This window comes from Ambystoma mexicanum, chromosome 5p, assembly GCF_040938575.1.
Source record: "Ambystoma mexicanum isolate Mex_15411 chromosome 5p, UKY_AmexF1_1, whole genome shotgun sequence".
Lineage (NCBI taxonomy): Eukaryota > Metazoa > Chordata > Amphibia > Caudata > Ambystomatidae > Ambystoma > Ambystoma mexicanum.
The window spans coordinates 590,087,782-590,112,025 of record NC_090930.1 but is presented as its reverse complement, the minus strand read 5'-3'; the positions used below and the strand labels follow the sequence as shown (position 1 = coordinate 590,112,025).

Sequence of the window (24,244 nt, the reverse complement as noted above, 5' to 3'; positions counted from 1 at the left end):
AAGGACGCTTGCCCATAGTCCCACTGACAGTCACCTCAGCCAGCACCACCCCATCCAGCTCTGCCACTGGCAGCCCACGGAGGCGTTCTAGTCAGCTGACTGGACCCGCCAGCAAGGACACGCCAGCGCATAAGCGCCCCCGCAAATAGTGGCATGTGGCGATGCCAGTCAACATGACATTTGGGGACACCAAGGGTGCAGGCAGTTGGGGGAGGTCTATTAGGGGGTTAGTTGTTTGGGGTCTGGTTGGGGGTGGGTACGTTTGGGTGGTGGGGGAGGTCCATTAGGGGTTTAGTTGTTTGGGGACTGGTTGGGGGTGGGTACGTTTGGGTGGTGGGTGGGCACGGGTGTACAGCTTCCCTACCCAATGCACTTTCTTTCCTGGTTTATTGATAATACAACACCTTTGAAAACTACCATAATGAGTGGACATCTGTCATTTCATTAGCAGGCAAAATACATTTATTCACCGGCATCGTCGTATCGATGCTTTGCTGTCAATGTGCAGTCTCTCAAAAGTAAATGTGAATGAGTGTATCCCGTGCTTGTTGGCCATCTGGCACACCCCTGGGAGGGTGTAGAGCTACCCCATCCCCATCACCATCCCCCTCTCCATCCCCATCTTCATCCTCTGCATCTGGGGGCAGCGGAATGTTCCTGCGAAAGCACAGATTGTGCAGCATGGCACACACAAGCACAATTTTACCCGTCTTCACTTGGTTGTACAGCAGTGATCCTCCAGATCTGCTCAAGCAGCGGAACTTGGCCTTCAGTAGGCCAAATGTCCTCTCAATCATGCCACATGTGCGGACGTGTGCCCTGTTGTACGCCTCCTCATGCCTGTTCCTTGGCCTCCATACAGGCACCATCAGCCATGGCGTGAGTGCATATCCAGCATCACCTACATGGGATGGAAATGTGTGGGACATGTCGGTGTTTGTGGTATCGTCTCTTGATCTGATGCAATGCAATCTTGTGTCATCATTCATTCATCCATATGGGTCAAGCAGTGGTCGGACGGGTGGGTGATTGCCGTTCATGGGTAATTGTTGTAGTTGGTGGCATTTGGTCATTGCCCAATTACTTGCTGTGAATATGAAGTTGACCTTGTGGACAATAGTGGTTGGTAAGTATGACACTGTGCAATGACGTGCACACATGGAGGAGTCAATCTATGGGCTGTGATGATTTGGCTGTTGCAGGATGTCTCATGTGCAGCTGTCATGTGCATTGGGGGGGCAGTGGTGCTAAGTGTGGGTGGCTGGATTGAGTGGATGAACTTGTATAGCCTTGTGGTAGCATTGGTCGTATGTCTCTTTAGGCAGGGTGTGTACTGTGCCAACCTGTCATGTGTAGCTTTCTGATGTGTGGGTTATGCTGACCGTACATTACATGGGCCAGGGGGTGATGCATGTGCAGTTGTAGCAGCCCACTCACACAGGTCATTGGCCTGGGCACACAACACACTTCCACAGGGCCTGTGCTTTGGCAGTTGTACTCACCCAATAGCCATGTGCTTTGTCCAGTGTAGCATTCCATGTAGAGTGGCAATGTGGAATTCTGCAGGACCATTGAGTCATGTGTTGACCCTGGGAAACGTGCGCAGCAATGTGTTATCACCAGTCTGGCATCACATACCATCTGTACATTCAGTGAGTGGTACTGTTTCCTATTGCGGTACACCATCTCCATTGCACGTGGTACTGTCAGCTCTATGTGGGTGCAGTCTAATGCACCTATGCAATTTGGCATCGCTGCAAAGGCTTGGAAGGCCAACTTTGTGGCAATGACCTCTGCAAGTGTACGGGGTAGGGCGATGGGTTCCGACACATGGCGCAACAGGGCATGCAGTACTTGTCCCAATATTTTTGAGAAACAAGGTTGTGAGAGCCCGTGCAGCTCACCAACTGTGTGCTAATAAGTTCCGGTGCCTAGTAAATGCAGTACTGACACCACCTTCAGGAGGGGGGGGATTGCAGTCAAAATGGCAACGTGGCTGCTGATGTCATGCTCAATCATGGCGGTGATGTACATGATTGTTGGACGGTCCAGCCGGTATAATGTGTGGATCTGTCCTGGGGTCAGGTTCCAGGGTGAGGCCCTGATGCGGGGTATTGCAGGCTGCCTGCGGGGTCGTGCCAGCTGCACAGTTGGGTTTGGCATGGGTGCAGGGTTTGCTAACTGCCGCTTGCGCCTCCTCCACCTCTGCCTCATCCTCCTCTGCACCATTACTAACACCATGTGCACTGCTGCCTGTAGGTTCAATAGTCCCAGTCCCAATGCTGCTGCAGCTGCTGCCTGCATAGTTGTGTTTGGAGTTGGCCTGGGTGTGGCCCTTTTGTGGCCTCCCAGTGACCTGCTGGGTCCAGCTGGGCTCATTTGGGCACCAGTGGCCGATTCAGCTCACCTGGTACTGTTTAACGTCATGTTCGCAGTGGCGCCGATACCGCCTCCATGGCCACGGTTTTTCCGCCAATTTTATGGCGGAGTTTCCATGTCTGTGGTACTCATGATGCCCATGGTGTTTCATGTTGCCAGTAACTGGGGAGTTTCGCCGCCGACACATTTTACGGATCCCTTAACTCCGCGGCGGCGGTTTGTGGTGGTGGTTTTTCCGGGATCGTGGGTAGTGATTACATGGGCACGGAAACAGCGCTGGTATGGTTTTTAACGGTGGTGTCGGCGGCCTCGTAATGAGGCCCAATAACTCACTTTGTGCTCAGAAAATCAAAAATGGTAAATATATACAGTTCTACAGTGGTACCACAAATACTATCAGATCTCATTAAAGTGCATCAATTGTACTGTCAAAATGTCACACAGATTAATAAAGAGGAAACCAGCAGTAGAGAGAGGAAGGAAAACAAGGTGGTTGAACAATTGGCAGAATAATGGTCACTACCGTTAAGCACAGCTCTGTGTGGAGATCCCCCCCCACCTGGGCAACCTGTAGAATAAAGATACAAGCCCAATCCATATATTGTTCACACTAGACTTCCCAATAGTTTCGCAACCCCAAAGTACCTGGCATTGTAGCGTTCCTTGCTGGGGAATCGACGGCCCTTCTTGAGTGCCCTTCTTTTAAGGCAGGAGTCACGGGTCGTCGAATGTCCGACAGAGAGCAGGGTGAGCTACGACGATGAAGTGGCAGCTTTGTTACTAGCGGTGCTGGTTGACAGGGAAGCGTAAACGTCCTGCAAGGAAGAGGCGTGCAGGGCACCTCGGTGTTGATAGTTCTGGACCGCAAAGAGTTTGAAGAACTGTGGCCCAACAGGGGCGTCGATTCGTCTGTGTCTCTGTGCTCTTTAGGTGGTGGGAAACCCACCGGTGGATGCTCCTCGACGCGTCGACGGTCTGGCCTTCTCCAGCAGGATACAGTGGCGATGATGCAGACAAGAACATCCTTGGATTCAAAAGCTCTTAGGCAAACAGGAGCACGGCAGCTCCGGTCGGCGACAGTGGCGGACAACAGTCCGGGCGCTTCTCTTTGTGATTCCGCAGCGGTCCCCGTTTTGGGTCAGCAGCCTGTCGAAGGTCTGTCTACCAGGGAGCTTTGGCAAAGATCTGCTGGTGCACAATGGTCTATCGTAGGTCGGGAAGAGGGTGTTTTACCAGGTCCTCTCTGGGTCAGTTCTTGGAGACAGAGCAGCTTTCAGATTGTGAAGGAGAGCAACAGCAATTCTTCTCTTCCAGCAGGGCTTCAAGGTTAAGCTTCAGTTTCACTCCAGTTACTCTTCAGCTTCTGAACACGAATTCTAGCAGTGAGAGGCTCTCATATATACTAGTTGATCTCCCATTCATTCTGCTGGGTAATACTCAGGCAACCAATCGGTCAGAAGGGCATTCATGCAGGCAGGCAGCAAATCAGGTGTATAGTGCATTCAGGCCATTCACTACTATCCAGACACTCACAACAGGTTATGTGTATTGGGACAAGTACCCAGCCATTCAACACTCCACACTGCATGCATACCAGTTTCGGGCAGGGCTATCTCAGTCATTGCGTCAAACACCAGATACTAGACACCCACAACACAGAATGCGTATTCGTCACACACTCCATTCACCCAGGTCCCACCCACATGGTGTACCCACAACATACAGTCACTGGGAAGGCTCCAGCCAGTCTGGCCTGGACTTCACAACAACACCATATATGGAACTTCCACCCAACAGCCAGTCAGGGGGAAGGGACAGAGTCAGGGCTTCCCAGGACTTTGGTAAAACAAGGTAATAGGCAATAGAAAGCAAGAGGCCACATGGGCCATCTTGTTTCCTATCAGGAATCAACTGATTCCAATGGCAGGGCCTGGGTATCCCAAAATGGAGGATACTCAGGGCACCTGTCAAATTCAGCATGGAGATGCCACCAGCCCATACCCTGCCCTGTGGGCCACACACAGGTGCCCAAAAACATACACTAGGGCACAGAGTTGTACCCCCACCCATGGGTGCCGTAAGGGTATCCCATGGGTCTGTTCACCAAAACCAAAAGAGAGAGCTGCACCGCCAGGAGTCCCACTTGATCTCCTGTGCGGAAAACACGACAGAACAGACGATAAAAAGCAGTTAAGGACAAGGATACGGAGGCCCTGTCCCTCCGATGCATTTCCAGCATCACATTGGCAAAGGTAAATATTTATTTAAAATTCAAATCAAACTTACATTTTAATATATATATATGGGGTAGCAATCACTAATGTGGTGACAAAATAATTCAGAAAGTAAGTAAGGCAATTGAATTAACTTTTTAGCAACACAGAATGTTGAAAAGATAGCGCTTAGGGTAAGATTTCCGCCTGCAAAGTTCTTAATTCACAAATGAGCAATTCTACACAGATGTAAGTAAGCAGCAGGTATTCAGGAATGTAAAATTAGAGTACAGTGTTTGAATATAATCTTCCCTCCCCAAACAAAAGAGAATAACGTTTTTTGGGAAATGTACACTCTTTAAAATGACAGTTGAAAATGGCTTTGTGAAAAATGAAAAGTATTCATAAATCCTCAAATGGATAGAAATTCCTAAGGGAGCAATACTAAACAGATTCTAACAGACATAAGCTATCATATCAGCAACAGCAAACACTTTAAATCAGGATGGAAGTTGGGAAATACTTTGAATGGCAGAACACACGTGTAAAACTTTTGCAAAAGTGTGAATTTCCGCCTAAATTTCACTATGCGATTTTCTTTTTATAAAAACAGGTCAAATACACTGTTTCACAATGGAATATCTGGTTGTGGATGTAGCTACAGGTCTTAGGTTTAACTCAGAGTTGGAATTAAGTATCTATCTATAAAATTGAAGAAGTTATGCAAGATTAAATGAGAGGCATTTTTGAAAATAAAGACGCGAAAAGGAAAACAGAAATCAGTTTTTACAATGACAATTATGCTCTAAACTAGGGTATTCAGGCTGGTTACCAGTTTGAAACACAGTAAGCTCCAGAGTGGTCTGTGGAAACCAACCCCAGCACCTCTGTGTCTGCCTTGGAGGACTCAGTCGGATTACCCTTGGGATGATTTTAAGGGTTTAGGATTTCACAAGACAACAGGATTTAAAAAAAATATCACTAGCACGAGAAATCAAAGCAAGATTTTAAGGCTGGTGTGCCACTATTACAAGTTCTTAAGTTAATGAGAGGATGGGTTGAGACTAGGGTAGGACAATGCAAATATACTATGGGTCACTATGATTCCTGTTCATACTTACAGTCCACTGTAAATTAAGATTGGACCGTCAAGTTCTGGTCATCACGGATCGGATCTACAGGCAGCAGGGCACTTCTGGCGGGATGGTCAGCTGGGCGGTTCTGGTCACTGACTGGATTGGATTGGATTGGCCCTTCTGGTCACTGTACACTGTAGATTAGTAGGATGGTGAGTTTCTGCAGGCAAGCATGAATAGCAGCAAGCCAAACTGGATCAAAATTATTTCCCTGAAGTTTGGGATGGTTCAGGATTTGGGCCTAGCTGAAAAGAGTTCAGCAATTGGTGAGGCCTTAGCTTGGTAAAGAAATCTGGAACAGGAACAAGATGAAGAATTCTGGAACAGGGCATCACGCGGAAATCAGGATGGAGTCAGGAATCAGTGTGTGTCTGTGTGTGGTGAAGTTCCCTTTTTATCATGCCAAGTGACATCACTAAGTTTATGGTTGGGGCAGAATTACAATCCACATCCCCAGGCTGGGATAGGTCACAGGCACTTGCCTTTTTCTGGTTGGAAACCAGAAAGAGCGGTCTTATTTTATGATGTGACTTGGGAGCTCCCACAAATTATTTGGACCACAATTTAACTTACCCACAAATACACATTTCTATAACTATGCCCTCTAATAAAATCGGACACACACTTTACATATTTTGTGGGTTACCTTTTCCTCCAATTCCCATCTCCGTGATAGCTGGAGCTGGATAGTCTTAAGTACATATCTGTCGTTCTGTGGAATTTTGTCAATTTTAATCATAAAGGTTTGGCCTAACAATGTCTTATTCAGTACATATCTGTGCAATCACCCCTAGAACATGGGTATACAATATTATATCTGCAGCATCAATAGTTTTGGCACAATTATTCTTTTTGTGTAATTTTTGGTACTTATCTAGTACAGGGTTCAATCACGTCTTCAAAGAAAGAGCATACAATTAGATTTACAACTACCAATTTTTAGATTTGTCCTCCATCGTATGGCAAAGTTAAAGGTGTTTAAAGCTTAATTACAAATAGGCATTTAAACACCAAAAATCCTTTAGCAGTTTTTTGTTTCTTTCACTGGCAACAGCTGTAAAATTCCTTTGATCAGGCTGGGGTGTCCTCTTCCTTAAGAGGGAAGCTTCCTGCCCCACCCCTGCAGGGATGAGTGTTCAGCCTGCCATTGTCTTTGGCTGGGCAACAGATGAATGTCTAATGAGTTCTTTGTTCTGAGTATGCGAGAACATTCCAGCAGCAATTAGACCTTTCCTGTCTGTGGCGAGGTGTCAACCATTCCCAGGCTGAAGTTGTCAGCCCAGAATTAAATGTTTGATTAACTCAAGACTGGGTTTTGAATTTAAGTTACCTATATCTTTCATTAAAACATATAAGTGAACACAGTTTTTAGGGGATTTTGACATTTAAAGAATTAGGCCTTTCACAAAAACATGCTTTTAAACAGGTGATTTTGCACTTCTTTCCTGAAAAAGCAGATAAAACTGAGTCCTTTACATCAGTGCTGGAATTTGTTTTCCGTCTGGATGTATGTATCCAGCCTTTGCTTCGAGTTCTCTCTGCTCAGCTGAAATTGTTACAGGTTGCCATTTTTAGCCGCATTTTTCCAGTGGAACTGAAAACAATGTTGCTGGGCTGGTTTTTTTGTGAAATACCTTTCTTAGCTGCTGTCAGTCAATGAGGCCCGGCTCCTCTGAGCCTCCTGGATGATCTGTAACCCTTTTAAATTCAATGGTTCCCTGGAAAATGAATAGATCTAGCACCAAAACAGCACTTTGAAGGTTGCAAGCTGCATTTTAAAAGGCATTTTCAGTTTTTAGCCCAATTCTACAGCCTTGCTTCATGTTGAATGGAACAGAACCCACTGGCATGCTCCTGCATTGAGAATTCTGTTTTCACCCCCACTTTCACTGTGTGGCAGGCGTGTGCAGCCTTTTGTTATTGTGACCCACATGCGTTTTTCAGATTTTTGGCACAGGGGTTAGCGCATCCATTTTTTGCTGTTTCTTTTCCCATTTGTAAAGTGGTGCAGTGGGGCACATCGGCATGGGTCAAAATATCCCACAGTGTATTATAACTTGCCTTAGATATAATCGGGATGCCCAGATATTTAAAGCTCGTCACTCGTTCAATAAGACCCGCTATATGCATGCTAGGGGCAGGGATATGTTTATGTGAAATGTGCCTTATTTTTGTTTTTTTAAAATTGAGAACTAAATCATGCTCACCAGCATATATATATCATTGTTGGAACTATATATATATATATATAGTTCCAACAATGATCTTTTTAGCCCCGAAAAAGTATGGTCACAGTGGACCAAATCATCTGCATAAAAAAACACTCAACCTTTTTACCTGAGATAGTAGGAGGACAAACATTATTGTGCCCCAAGAAGTGTAAAAGTTCTGCAATATAGATTTTAAAATGTAAGGGTGGAGAGCACAGCCTTGTTTCAATCTGTGTCCAGTGTCTAAAGGAGAGTTTACTGATCCCTTACTATTGACTTTAATATGGACCAAGTTGTTTTCATGTAGTCCCTGAATGGCCACCAGTAAATCACTAGGCCAACCCAAGGTTTCCACCTTGGCCCAGAGTTTTGTCCTATTCACTGTGCCAAATGCAAATTTAAAGTTGATCATTGCTAAATGCAGATTGGGTTGTCCTTTAGAGTTAGCAGTCTTAATAATTGTCAATTAGCCAAACACAATGGAGAGTGCTCAATCTAGCTATAAATCCTATTTGGAATGTGACTACGATGTTACAGGAGAGGGCCCATGCTTCAAGCCTGTCCAGCAGTAGAGAGGCAAACATTTTTCCTGATGTGTCGGACATGGCTAGTAGCTAGCATTACATGTAAATGGAGACCAAAATGGTACGTTGCCATGCTTTTGGAATCAAACCTTCTTCACAGTGGACCCCAGAGAGTGCCTCCAGGGGACTTACCCCAGACTAGCCAGCATTAAGCACACCGTAAAGCTCATGGACTTGGCATGCATCCTGACTAAAAGGACCATCGCCATGGCATGGAAGCGACCGGGTGGCCTACGATTCCATGCATGGCACAGTGAACTGGAACGCTGGGTAAGGGCAGAGACTTCGGCCTGGGAGGAAGGCATTGCCAGGTCCCCTGAAGACGCAAGCCAGGCATTGGATGCTTGGAAGGTGCTCACATGGGCTCCGTTCCACCCCTCCAATGACGACAAACCCCCTTGAATAATTCACCCCCATGCTAACCAACCTATCCATCACAAGACACCTGAATGGACCACCGCTTGAACATGCCTGGTCCCCCCTCTTCTTGAACTCCTTCCCCCCCACCCCATGTTGACCCTCTCAAATGAACTATTTATCAATCACCTGGAGACAATCACAGTTATTGTTAATTGTTTTATGTTAATGTTGTTTATTGTTCAATTAAATGACTGGCTTTACATAGACAAGTTCACTCCATGCCGCAGTTGGCACCCACTGCCACACTGCTGTTGTACCTATAATAAATGCCAATAAAGAAATTTGAAAATAAATACTTTTGTGTATGAGATAAACACCAACTTTCCCCAAAATTTGGGGAGCCTTTCTAATCAACACATTTGGTAGTCCATTTGGGCCCGGAACTCTCGAGTCCTTTAAGGTACACATGTTCCTGTCAATTGTGGCTTATCAATCAGTATATCAAACCGAAGGACAGCTACTGCATGGGACTTATCTAGGCCCGATGGTGATTTAAAGGTATCTAATATGTATTGTGCCCAAACCTGTTCTCCAATTCCGCAGACCACACAGTCTTTCGGGACAGAATTAAAGGTACTCAAAATCCTCCAAAGTTTACGAGTATCCTTAGTTTTTACAATAGAGATCAGGCGTTGCACTGTGCAATTCGACCAATTCTACCAATGCCCAGCCAACCATTAACCCAGTTCCATACCTATTTTTCACTGAGCACCTTGCAGCCCTCATCTGATGAAGGTTATTGTAGGGTTTCCCAATAAGCCAGAGCTCTGACCTTAGGGATCACTTTGCATCATGGATTGCTTTGTCGTAGGTATGATTCATAGTTATGTTATTCCTTATGGCATAATACCCCTTTTGAGGATATTACTCCCAGTGAGGCCATACACTCCATAATCCAGCATTCAATACATTCAGCAATTAAAAAGGTGGCATTGGATTAGTAAATACACCAAATTAATACTGAAGAAGGTAGGTGCACTCTCAATACTTCTCTCAGTCTATATTAGGGGCAGAAAGGTATAATGGTATACTGTTATAGATACCGTGAACAGCTCAATTGAACTATAACAACCGTCACGTTGTTTATACCAGTATACTGTTTTAGGGCCTGTAGCTATTAAGTGGGCTTTTCAATCTGATTTGGAAAGTCTGCAGTAAGCAAGTGCTGTGCAGTCTGGCTCTTGCACTGTGGGATGTGGTGTCTGCCAAGGGGACCTTGTTTGGCAGACAAGAGCATAGGGAAAGTGAGGACACATTAGTAAATGCAGCTTTAATGCTGTGACCGCTCTTTCTCTGTGATCAGCAGAGTTGGGTTAAAGATACACCAATTTGAAAGATGGGGGAACTTCACATCCCAGAATTCAAAGGGGGGAATGAACGGGATGCCCTTCTGATGCATGTCCACAAAAAACATTAGCTCTGTAGACTGTATGAACACTGGACCCATCAGTGCCTTGTGCTAGTATATAAACTGCCCCTTTCCCCCCCCACTGTCCTCCCTGTAGATTTGCACATTGGCATTAGAGCTGTTGCTTTGCTTGATCCTTCACCTGCCTTCTGCATATGGCACTGGACTCAAGCAGGCAGGACAGATTCTACATCCAATTTGAAGTATCCAAAGCAATTGGGGTGAAATATTTCTCAGGTCTATCCTCGATTTGTGACACCATGCATGAAAGCATTCCTCTGTCTCAACTCGCAAGGGTTCTAATGCGCTCAGACCTGGGAAAAATGGTAATGATGGGGCTGTGGTGAGGTGGTGGTGGTCTAGGCCATATTTGTGCCGATATTTATTTTAACTTTGTCATATTAATGGGATAAAGCGTTATCAAAACAAACTTATTTGACTGATCGCAGCAAGGGGTCATAATGCCCATGCCATGTGGTTCCAAAATAATGCAGGTCGAGGCCGATTTTTAAAGCGATGACTTGTGACTGAGCAGCAAGCTCATTGCTCAAAATTTGCATTTTAACACTTCCACTAGTCACTCTTTCATTCAAGGCGATCAACAAGCGAGTGCCATGAAAGACCAAATCTGCAGCCACCTTAGATTCCTGGAGGATAAGCTAAAAATGTGCAGAGACAAGTTTCAAAATGTTGACAATTTATGACCTTTAAGAAAATATTTATTAAGATTAGCTAACTCCACCTGCTATACCGCGACAACCATGATATACCATCATTTGTCAAGAAGGTTATCATACCTCCATAAAACCAATACCGTGACACCCCTAGTCCATATCAGCCTGTTTCCTCCTGAATTTATCCCCAGATCACCCACCATGCACTCAGCGCTACTAGCCAGGCAATGATCCACCATGAGGGAGAGAATTGCATGGTCACTGAAGGACGTGTTGGTGACTGTGAGCCTCCTTACACTAGACAGAAAAACAATCTATCCTTATATTGTCTGATCATTACCATTGTTTCAGATGAACAGCAGTACACCCTTCTGAAGTCTTTAGTTTCCAAATTCCTTAATAGTAATATTTTACAGGTAATCTGAAGGAACTCTGATCTGTTTATATGGGTATGAAGCTTAGTTCTTTCTTGCTTGAGTTTCTTAATGTTGAACATCAAGCTATTTTTGGATGTGGCCACCTCCAGGGTTTTATCAGATATGTACCCTTAGAGGTGTTGGTACTCTTGTAGTCCAAAGTACTGGCAGTGTTTCCTTAGTTGCCGGTGTCAATAATGGTGGGACAATGACTTGTGACTGATCCTGATTAGCTAGAGTGTCGTTGACATTTAGAAGCCAGCTTATAAGAGTACCTTTGGCCATTACTACTTTTTACGTCGCTTCTTTGCTTTGTCTTTATTTTGCTTCAGAACAATCCCATCTAATGGGGCCAGTGCAGGTGGTATTTCACTAGACAAGTCAGGGGGACAAGGTCGGGTAGATTTTACACCCAATTTTAGTTTTTTTTTAACCCTTAGATACTCTCGTGTACACGGTCAATCATTGAATTCTTCACTAATTATGTCTGATGAGTCCAGTCGTTCCACTGGGGTGCCATTCCCCACCACAATGTTTGATGTCTCCCCTTCGAGTGTATTATTCTGCTGACCTTAATTAGCATTATCTTGGATTGCCACAGTGGCATGAGCTTGTCTAACTGACTGTCCTCCATCATTCTGAAATCTTTATTTTTGTTCAGGTCGATTACTTTATTTAGGATTTTTCCACACATTTTCAAAAGCACCTTAATAGCAAATTGCATCACATACAACTGTGCTTGTGTCTCATTGTGATGATTGCATCACTAAGACCTGATGGTCTCGGTGCCCCTATCATCCGGTGGGCACATATTTGGGGATGCGGACAGTCTCTGATTTGTGCCAGATTGTAATGAGGTACCAAGGGGTGAGTCTTCAGAGGGTAGCATGTTAACAGTTTTCATGGAGCCCGGGGCCTGTAATCCCACGGTAGTCAGTGTTTCAGGAAACAATGAATCCCATAGCATGTAGCACATAGCCAGGAGGGAATTATTGTTATCAATTGTGGAAAAAGATGTTTCTGAGTGATTCATGTTGTCAGGTAGTGTTGGTAATCTACCTCTTTCTGAGTTATAGTCACTGGCTGGGGGATAGGTTCAGTGGAAAAATAGGTGGGAATATTTCCCAAGCTCCCATCCTTAGTGTGATTATTTCACTGGGAGCTAGTGACTTATGATTTGTTACTATCCAATCTGGACCCTTTTGCTCGATCACGTGCTCCCTGTACATGCTGATATTTAGCATAGGGAGCATTTTATCTTAAGTTGTAGTTATTATTAGTTCTGGGCCTTATTTTACCCAGAATTTTGGGCAGCATGTAAGAGTCAGCCTTGCTTCACACTCCTGGTGCACAGGTGAATGTCTTAGCTGTGGGGAGCACAGGTTTAGCAATTAGCCCGTTTTTAGGATACAAATGGCAAAGTCCCTACCATTTTAGTAGCGGTTGCGGGTTCAGGAGATGAGAGGGAAAGCATTTTACGTGGTGCAGACAGATTTTTTATGAATATTTTAATCGTTGGATCAATGTAAGCCTCACGCTGCCATTTTCCATGTGTTGGGTTTGTTTTTTGGAGCTTTCATATGCAAAATAAAATCTGCTGTAATGTAAAATGCGAACAAAACAAAACATGCATTTTGATATGTCATGAATAGGATAGTAGGCCCTGATCACCAGTTCAGTGACGGTAGTAAAACATCTGGTATTTTCCCCTAAAAGAAATCTGAATTATTTCAAGAAAACCCTAACATTCAGATGAGTTGCAACAGTTTGGTGCACAGATTTTGAGTGAGTTGTACATTTGGCATTAGGACTTAGGGAAGCATGATATAAATGAGGTAGTTCGGATTGCAGGCCCATAACAACGGTATATGCCACCCTGGAAATAGAAATGTGTGTCTTTCCACAGCTCTCCTTTCCATTTTGATTTTAGCCATATCTCTCTTGTTGTTTTTGTAACAAAATGGTGTTGCACATTGCACAATCTTTTTCGCATATAAAATAATGAACCATTAGCGTCCAGGATGTATTGCCAGGGTGCAAATGGCCAGAATGCATGTAGTGGCTGTTTGTGCTAGCTGGTAATTTCTTGGTCTACTTTTGATTGGGATTATCAACTCCGGCCGAAATAGTGATCTACTGGTGCACCACCCAAGGGTTTAATGCCCTGGGTTGATTGCCCTACTACTCTCTGTGGTACATTTGTTTCCACCATTACATAAGCATGTCGCTGTCATTATAAAATTGTCTCTCCATCACTGCAATACAAATGGACATGGGCCTAATTATTGGGAGGTACAAGGGGTTTTGCCCCCACCCCAACACCTGTGGCATGCCTTTTTGTCCCCCCAACTTTTGGCGGGAGGGCAGGGGGGCCGCAATCATCAATTATGTAATTGGACAGCGCAAGCATTGCTGGGGTGCATAGCAAGGCTTGCGCTGTCTCATTACATAATGCTGAGATGCCTGACAGCCGCGCTGCAACACATTCAGGGCCGGGATGCCCTGCATGGCTCAGTCCCTCACCCTGGTGGTCTGACTCAAAGTCAGCCGCCAGGGTGCTGAACTTGGTGTTGCAGGATCTGGCGCCTGTGCTGCCACGCTAGCAGCAGCACTTCCAGGGGCTGCGGCAGAGAGAATCGCTTTCTGGCTTTGTGTTCGTGTGAGACACAGACAGGATCTAGGAAGCTCATTCAGCTTGCTGGTTTCTGTCTGGGGGTCCGTGAGTGCAAAGAGGTTAGGTTGGTGTAACATGAGACATGGCCCAGGCGCCATTTGAAAGCAGAGCAGATGTACTTTTCTTTTCTTTTAAATAATGTTTAATTGTTTTTGTGTATGTTTGTTGGGGGGCTGGGCTGTGGGTGACCCTAGTGTGGGCGCATTTCACATTTGGACAATGTGAGCAAAGTTCCCAGTACACATTAAGGCCCCAGGTATGAAGACACACAATAAATAACAAATGGTACATTCTCTGTGGCAAGCCACAGGTCATAAACGCCTCTAAAATTAGTCTTGGCACTTTTCAGATGCTACTAAAGCACCACCATCCTAATTTCAAAAAAGTTGTTGCCGGAAGGTGTGCCCTCCCAAGTAGAGTGGAAAGAGTCAAGCTGAGAAAACCTGTGACCCAAAACTGTTGTACTCTGCAAATTCTGTGAAATGAATTTGAGTGCTATAAGCATTCCAAACATGGTGAACCTTTGTCAAGCAGTTTTTGCTCTAGGTGTGCAGAAGGAACCATATGGAATTTTGTGTTAAAAGCACACTTTTAGTAACCCTGTATAACTTTTCCCCCGCCGCCAAAAATAATCTTCACCAAAAAGCAAAAAGTATTCCGAGTTTTTCAGACACACTTTCAGGACGGTTTGATGCAAATTAGTAAATGGGTGTCATGGTTCAGGTTACAGCCAACCAAAAACTTCTTCACTTACAATGCTGGATACTCCCCTGCTTAGTTTGGTAAGAGTGGGGGAGGGGGGTGAGCAACACAATGCAGTGTGTGGAATTCCACATGGTCTCACTGGCGCCCCGAACCACCCACTCCTGGCCCAATCTACTTTTTTGGTAACGTTAGTAGAAGATGCATTTTAACACACAACAACAAAAATAAAACCACAGGATCATTCCAGATGCAGGAAAAACATCTATTAGAGCTCTGCCCAACCCTCTGAGGCAAAATACATGGAAACTTCCTGTTTATTATATGGATTGCACCATTGGAAGTGACTTCACAGAAAATGACATTGCAAGGCGCATCATCAATCCTTGATACTTGGAGGCACCATGGAAGTGACTTTAGAATAAGTTGCCATAAATAAGCCAAGTGACAAATAACTTTGTGGTGCAAAATACCTAAATTGCACTTGTGTTATATGTGGAGCACATCTATAGTCATTACGCTTTTCCATTATAATACCATGATACATTAACATAAGCTTTGAAGTTAATCAGAGTCACTTGCAGAGCTGCTGATAAGGCACAATGTGATTAAATGATTTGCTCGGATCACACACTTGGTTAAATGGTGAAACTGGCCTGTGGAGAATTTAAGTGACGGTGCACATCTTTCCAGGTTTAGTTGACATAAATATTTATTAAGGTTTTGCTTTACATTTCATGTGCTTAAATAATTATTTATAGCAATGCCTTGGAAGCAAACCACATTACATAATAAACTAGCCTTCCATAGTAAACTAACCATACACTATATACATTGTCATAGAAATATGTTGAGCCATGGGAATATGACTTTAGTTTTACTCTCCCCATTCTGAATGCAATTTCACAATAGCATCATGTAGATTAATGTGAGCCTAAGAAATCCCCCTTGGGTTTTAAAACCATAGTCATGATTTCATAAATCATGCAACATTATGCACCCTTCTCAATTCTGATCACTCCCTTCCATTCACATTTCTAAAGGGACAAAAGTCCCTGCTAATGGTACCCACCCTCCCATCAGTGCCCAATCACTCACTTTGTAATGCTCTGTTGATAAGGAGCCACCTGAGGACCCTCTGCTACCCGGAGCTCCTTGGGACATTGGAGAATGGGTAAGGTGTCCTGCTGCCAGGACAATGAGCATGCTGAGCAGGAATTGCTCAGCACACATTGTCCTGCAAGCAGGACACCTTTGCCATTGAGAGCCCTCTTTGATGTGCTGAACGGAAGAGGCTTCTCAATGACAAATGCCCCAGTCTGGCTCCTAAAAGAGCCACAGGGGGCAGCTTGTCTCCCCCCCACCCCCTGCCTCTCCTGCTTGGTACTCCACTGCTTGGAGCCATTTGAACACAGGAAAACATACCTTAATTTTAATCAGTCAGAATCTTGTAGAAAAAATCTATCAGCATGCACACATATAAGGGGCTTTGCACGATCCAAGATTGGAGATATATGGCATTTAAAAATTCATACCAAGTATACTTGGTCACCCACTGCACTGATTTAACCAATGGCTTCTGCCTTTGAATGAAAGGAAAAACCAGGGAATTGCTGCCATTCCAGTGAATCTGTCGCTTTCGGCCATGGCATTATAGTTCAGCTAGGTCATGTCAACGTAGCCCAAAATTTCAGGGATCAGGGGGTGATAATGTCTGGTCTGATCGAATGGATGTTGAGCCGCTGTTTCCATGTGTTATTGTATATGTACATATAAATGTTGTGTGTACACAGTGTATGTCAATGGAGGTGCTCGGTGCACTTGTGTGTGATAGTCTATGCAAACATATGTGTGTTGACTTTTGTGTCTGAATGAATGATAAATAATGCATTGTTTGTATGTTCTATTGGAATAAAGTTTGTGAATATTATGTTGCCACTGGGTGCATTGCAGGTCGGCTGGAGATGTGTGGAGACCCAATTGAATTTTAAAGATAGGCCATTAGTCTTATGAAAGTTATTACAGAGCATCAGCAATGGACTCTTGCGGTGTAGTAGTCTAGTGTTATCCCTCAGGGATTTCGGTTGTTTGAGGTATAAAATCACAGCGAAATTGACCGTAGTCATTCTCGCTGCAAATACGTTTCTACCTCGGTACAAAAAAAACAAAACCATGTCCGCCCAAACAGCCAGTACACCTATAAACCCCCCATACTTAACTTTTTTCCATCCGCCTCCTCTCCTGTACCCTGCAACATCAGATCCATCCATCTAACATGGATCGGATCTGATGCTTCAGGGTCCCTTTTTCTTCTTTTTTTTTTGTTGGGTCCCCTGCCACCAATGCTGAGGAAGAGGGGGACATCCCCGCAACCACCGAAGTAAAACATACCAAACATGTTGAGCAGGGGAGACCCCCGCACCCCAGCTCTTAATGTTCGGTATCTTTGGCTTCGAACTAATGGTGGTGACCGACTTCAGTCAAATCTATCATTCAACCAAATGTTATCAAACAATTTGGCCGAAACTATCCCTCAGAGTCACCACCCATCCTCACTCCACCCCACCCCTGTCCCCCACCCCATCATTTTCAGCAAAGTTACTCCTCTGCAAATGGAATTAATGTGTCATTTGTCTTTCTTTACAAACAACTGTATGCATTCAAAAAGAAAGGGAAAAAACTACTTAAAAATGATTACATTTGCTCCTTTAAAAGGAGTAGTTCTAGGCATGGGATTAAGTCCAAAGAGCTATTAGCACACTGCCACTGTCCGTTGCAATCCAAAAGTGTCTGCATCTTCCTTGCAACATTAAATATGGAATCTTATGTGAAGGAAGGCAAGTCAAAAACATGCTTGCGCAAGACCATGTTCTTGCTACTATGTTGCTGTTTTGTGTTGACATGTGTTTTCCACTTACTGTAGCAATTTCTTAAGGCTTAAACAAGTCAATGAATAGGAATATATTTATTGGCCAGTGTGATAATTGGTGTGAAGGGGCCCCACTTCTACTATTAGAGCCAGGAAAGTTTGTTTTCCAGCTCTTATTGTAGAGATTAGACTCATGGCTGCACCAGTTCTAAAACTGGTCAATCACTATTAATTGTTTCTCCTCACTTTACAAACTGTTAACCTGCATTGTTGGTGTTAAAGGAACACTAGGTCCCAAAACTCGCTTTGCAGTGGACAGACAACCCTTACAGAGTCAGACAACAAAGCTATAATTTAAGTATGCAGCATCATGCTCGGGTCCCACCGAAAAATTAAACATATGTATTATGTCTTCCTCTTTCCTGCCAGCTGGGCTATCCCTCCTCTGTCTTCCCCTTCCCTGGCCATGCTCACAATGTCTTCCCTGCCAGCTGGGCCATCCTTACTATGTCTTCTTCCCCACAACTGGACCATCTTTACTATGTTTTCCCCTTCCCTGCCAGTGGGGCAATTCTTACTACGCATTGCTCTTCCTTTTCACTTGGTTCATCCGTACTATCTCTACCCCTTTCCTGCCAGCTAGCCATTGTTACAATGTCTTCCTCTTCCCCATAACTGGGCCATGCTTACTTTTTCACCCATGTCCCTGCCAGCTGGGCCATACTTACTCTGTCTTGCTACTTCCCTGACAGCTGGCCATCCTTACTGTAGAGGAGCAGTTGGGCACATTATCCCTAACTGCCACCCCCTCACTGCCGTCATACTGGAACAGTAAGAGAAGGGCTCTGTATGGGACCCCATGTGTTCTTCCTATACCGCATCGACTGTACAAGAGACAATATGCACTCAGACAACCATAGCAAATGTACCCTCCCACTGAAAGTGTGGAAGGATGCCATAAGGATGAATGACATCACGCACCATTGGACATCATGGAGCACTGAGTGAAAGCTGACGTGGACAGAGTGATGTCATAAATAAGATCTACAAAGCCATATTGAAATAATATGAAAATACTGAAGGGTGACATTGTAACTGAAGTGACAAGAGATACATGTACGAAACGATAAAGTAATCATGAACAAAAAAGAAGAATAAAATATTTGTTGACTAATAAGTGTAAATACGCAGTACGCAAGGTAGAAAAGATATAGAGGCTAGCTATAGCGGAACATATTACATGGCTAGGAGGGGCATTGTTGGAAGATTGACGCCGGTTTGTGCAAAGATTCAACTCAACTACCTCAGAAAGAGACCAGGGTTGAAGAGTCAGGAGATGCTGGAAGAACAGCTTTGTGTGGAAAACAAAGAGGAGTCAAAGTTGGTTTGGGATCAAGGATGCTATTTTTAAGGAATAGCTGCAAAGCACCAAGGGAGGCAGACAAATGAGTCATGGATGAAAGACATATTTCTCGAAGATTAAAGAAGAAGAAAACATTTACAAGAGCCAGTTATTAGACAATTAAAAGTGTATAAAGTCTAAAAAAAAATTAGAGTGAGCAAGTTTCTAGAGGCCAAGAGGAGCAATGACACTGTATAATTTAATTAAATAGCAGTAAATAAGAGGCTGAAATGGACAAATTTGTGGTCTCTTCACATTTGACTGAGAAGTTGAAAACAAGGGCTAGTCATTAAGCCTTCGATGAAGATTGTGATGTGCGTTCACTTCCTTCAATGTCCTAGAACAGAGAACAGGCTACAAGATCAACTACAGATGGAAACATTGTCTCATGGCAGGACTGATGAGATATGATGGACTAATTGGAAAAGTGGGAGTAATCTGACGTGACCCAAGGACCTGGGTTCTGGTTTCCTTTACGTACTGCTAGCTGATTCAAAAGTCCAAGGTTGGGTTGTCGTACAGATAAGAGACAGCCAATGAAGTACTAACCCATGTGTATTCTATAAGTAGACATGTTCACCTAACCAATCCCTCCCACTAACAAGCTTTTTGGTTTGCCATATATGATGATGTCCTAGATGATGCATATTGGGGTATAAGACACCTGTGTAATCAAGTTTGTGTGTGAGTGTGCAATCATCAGTCCGATGTCTGCCAGGTTGCTTTATTAAATTGAGAATAAAGTAAAGTAGTATTTTTCCATATTCTTTGAGTCTGTCCAGTTATTTGGTCTAAGATATTTATTGGTAATTCCATCTAGCACGAAGCGATGCTACAGTTGCTAGAGCTTATTACTATGTCTGCCTCTTCCCTGCCAGCTGGGTGATTCTTACTATGTTTTCCCAAATCCTTGACAGCTGGCCATCCTTACTATGGTCCTCCCCTTCCATGCCAGCTGGCCCTGCTTACTATCTCTTCCCCTTCCCTGCCAGCTGGTCCATCCTTACTATGTCCTCCTTTTCCCTGCCAGATGGGCCCTCCTTACGATGTCCTCCATTTCCCTGCCAGCTGGGCCATCCCTACTATTTCTTCCCCTTCCCTGCCAGCTGGGCCATCCCTACTATGTCCTCCCTTTCCTTGCCAGTTGGGCCATCCGTACTATGTCCTCCCTTTCCCTGCTAACTGGGCCATCCTTACTATGTCTTCCCCTTCCCTGTGAGCTGGGCCATTCCTACTATATCTTCCCCTTCCCTGCCAGCTGGGCCATCCTTACTATGTCTTCCCCTTCCCTACCAGCTGGGCCATCCCTACTGTGTCTTCCCCTTCCCTGCCAGCTAGGCCATCCTTACTATGGCTTTCCGTTCCCTTCCAGCTGGGCCATGGTAAATGTATCTTCCTCTTCCTTCCCACCCGGGCGATAAACACCCACTTAAAAAGAATGATGCAAGCCTAGTTTGCAAGATGCACATTTTTCTGGATGAATTGAATTTGACAAAATGTGTGAAACATTTGCTGAAGAAGACTATTGTGTTTGAGGTTAGACAGATCGCAATGTGTTATACTTTCTAGTGTTGAAATTAAAATGTGTTTAAAATATGATCACTTAGTTCTTTTTGTACTGTTTTCTTCTTTCCAATAGAACTCCCAAATTAAAACATTAGCAGATGATGTGGTAAGACTCAAATTGCCATTTTGCACTAGATTTGATCTGCTTCGCATGCATCCTTTGCTTGCTGAGATGTTTGTGTGCAAGGAAATGTGAACTATAAGCAAGTAAACCAACACAATATAACATGTAAATTAGTATAAGATATTAAGTTTATAATTGTGTTAGCTCGGTCAAAGTGTTTGAAATTGCTAACAATTATATGCATGTACCTTAGTACAAAAGACCCATTATAAAATACGCATAGAGTTACTGCTTATATTGTAGCTACCACCATGCGTCGGTGGTGGGGGGTACATGGCCGGTAATGTTCTGCCACCCCGAGTCTTGCCAGGCCCGATCGAATCCGGCCATTTACGCACCCCGGACAAGGAAGTGGTAGCTATTCGCACCACAAGGTTTGTGCGTGGTGAAAATGTTTTTTTTTTTTTCTGTTTTACTTGAGATGGACACTGTGGCGTTGGTCCCTGTGCCTCTCTGGTGGGAGAAGCTCTAAAGTGGAGGGGGAGCTCTATGGCGGCCCGGGCTAGAACTCCAGGGAAGCGGCCGCGGGCTGCTGCAACCTGGCTTTAGGTCCTACAAAGGACCCCACGCCCGGCGGTGTCCCCGTCCCTCCCCGCTGGGAAAATCTCTAATGTGGCGGGAGAAGCTCTAAGGCGGCCTGGCCAGAGCTCGAGGATGGCCCTGTCGGTTCTGGCCCACGCCCTTCTGCACCTGCCGGCCCTAAGGTCCTTTGCCAGGCGGGCTTGAGGCCCCACAGGCACTTCCCGTCCAGGCCCATTGGGATGCATGGCCATACCAGATGGCCGCTCTCCGAGCCCGGCCATCTGGTTGTCGGCCATAGGAACCAAAGCGAAACCATTTGCCAAGAATGTTTTTATTAATCAAGAACAAAAGTCGGAGGTTTCGAAAACGATCAGATACCATTGTAGTTCCACCATAAACGATGCCGACTAGCAATCCGGTGGCGTTATTCCCATGACCTGCTGAACAGCTTCCGGGAAACCAAAGTCTTTGGGTTCCGGGGGGAGCATGGTTGCAAAGCTGAAACTTAAAGGAATTGACGGAAGGGCACCACCAGGAGTGGAGCCTGCGGCTTAATTTGACTCAACACGGGAAACCTCACCCGGCCCCGACACGGAAAGGATTGACAGATTGATAGCTCTTTCTCGATTCTGTGGGTGGTGATGCATGGCCGTTCTTAGTTGGTGGAGCAATTTGTCTGGTTAATTCCGATAATGAACGAGACTCCTCCGTGTTAACTAGTTAAGCGACCCCCAACGGTCGGTGTTCAACTTCTTAGAGGTTGGAACATATAATAATATACAAAAAATGGTACCAGGAGGTGAGGAAAACACTGTAGAAAGAGGGTAAATGGATGCATAAATCAATTTATCATTTTCATTTTATTTAGAATTACATAAAATACAATATTACAAATACATTTAGATCATAATAAAAACTTTTGCTACTAAGCCATTCAACAACATTCATTCAACTAATTTGCACATCTAAAAATTTGTATAAATATACTAAAGTGCCCTAAGAAATGTCATTTAATTCATTAGTACATTTCTTTTCATAGTGGATATAATAATTCAAAAATTACAAAACACGCATATAACAAAATTGTAGTTCAATCCAAAAAATATATCGACTATTGGTGCCTTAACAAATCGTTCTTCTTTACGAAAAAGCTTCCCAGTTGGTAAAATAGTTTCGACTTGACGGATAGTGTAAGTCTTCATCAGGATTGGATGAACATTTAACAAATATTCTTCTTAGAGGGACAAGTGGCGTTCAGCCACACGAGATCGAACAATAACAGGTCTGTGATGCCCTTAGATGTCCGGGGCTGCACGCGCGCTACACTGAATGGATCAGCGTGTGTCTACCCTTCGCTGACAGTTGCAGGTAACCCGCTGAACCCCGTTCGTGATAGGGATTGGGTATTGCAATTATTTCCCATGAACGAGGAATTCCCAGTAAGTGCGGGTCATAAGCTTGCGTTGATTAAGTCCCTGCCCTTTGTACACACCGCCCGTCACTACTACCGATTGGATGGTTTAGTGAGGTCCATCACCATAGGAAAAGTGACATAGTTGGAGAGGCAACAGGGATCCTTGTTACCGGCCCAAAATCAAGATGGCACAGCAGCAGAAGTGCCATGGATGGTTGGAAAAAGTGTGCAGTACACAGTGGGTTCTCATCTGCTTTTCCAGCCACCTGATAGGCTGACCACTGTTGCGAATGTTACACTATACTAATTCTTTCCATTTAGTTTCTGTTTAGAGAAGTTTGATGCCCTGCATGATGTTACGCTGAAATGATTTGGCTGTGCAAAGTGATGTGGAACCTAACATTGTCTTGCATGCACGTTGTTAGTAGAAAACGCAAATGTCTGTTTCACTAGGTTTAGATTGTGCCTGATCACCCTATGTTTTGACAATGTAGACACATTACTGTTTCCACTGAAACACTGCACTGGCTTGCGCTTTCCTTAATAATTCAGCTGAAAGCTCCCATCGCCATCTGTTGTGTCTAATGTGTACGAAAGATATTCATCATAAACAATCCCGCAAGTGGATTAAAAATAATATACATTTTTTTTAAAGCGCAATTAGCTCTGACTGGTATTTTTTAACATCTGGAGTCTGATAGCCATGCTATAATAGCATACAGCCCTGCTCTGCACTCTTGTCCGTGCTTGAGACTATTGGACTGATTCGTGGAGTTTGCTAAAATACAGGGTTCAGTGCAACCCAACTCCGGTTTGTGAGATCATCTTTCCCTTGGAAGCTGTGTCTCATGGAGACGCCATCCTCTTCTCACTGACTAATGTTTCAAGACAGTGTGCAGGGTCAGGCATGGGTATTACACAAAACATGATGCAGGACAGGTGGACATGTTTCCATCTGTATGACATTGTTTCGACAGTCGTTTTTTCGAGGGGTGTTTTCATGAAAACACTTTGTTGAAAAACCTCATCCACATTTTTTGTGCGGTAGGAAAGGGCAGATAAAGGGTTGGGGGAGTCGGAAACAATAAAAAATAGGTGGAGGGGGAGCTTTGTGCGGTAACCCCTCAAAAATAAAAAATAAACATTTCTATGACTTTTTCAGCAAAATGTTTTTGTAAAAACACCTGTCCAAAAAGCAAAGTCTATGATATGACGCAACCGTTTCCATCCATTTACAGTGAAGATAATCTCATTGCATCATATTTTGTTTCATAGCTCTTACACGTTTTTTCTCAGCTCACATTTCAGACGGAAACATGTACCCCTAGAACATTTAGATGTTCACTCTCCTGGCAAGAATAACAGGAATGATGGAATATGTGAGTGGTGTGACATGCAAATCAGTAAAGTATTCTATCAAACCTCATACTGTCATTGACTGGACTCCATTTGGTCAAGGGGTGGCAAATCAAAGTAATATACTTGTGAGTTATACAAAAATATGGGCTTGGCTTTCTGGAGACATTCTTAG

The 24,244-nt window shown here is 44.3% G+C and overlaps 1 protein-coding gene across 4 annotated transcripts in view; it reads left to right on the top strand.

The window, feature by feature from the left end:
- DIAPH2 (diaphanous related formin 2) overlaps nt 1–24,244 on the top strand; it is a 5,141,990-nt gene that overhangs the window by 419,623 nt on the left and 4,698,123 nt on the right. For 3 of the 4 annotated variants that reach the window (XM_069612992.1, XM_069612991.1, XM_069612993.1), the window contains exon 2: nt 20,727–20,759. The exons of the other annotated variant lie outside the window; for it this stretch is intronic. In XM_069612992.1, coding sequence (XP_069469093.1) covers nt 20,727–20,759 — 33 coding nt within the window. The remainder of the gene's footprint in view (nt 1–20,726; nt 20,760–24,244) is intronic. 4 annotated transcript variants of the gene reach the window in all.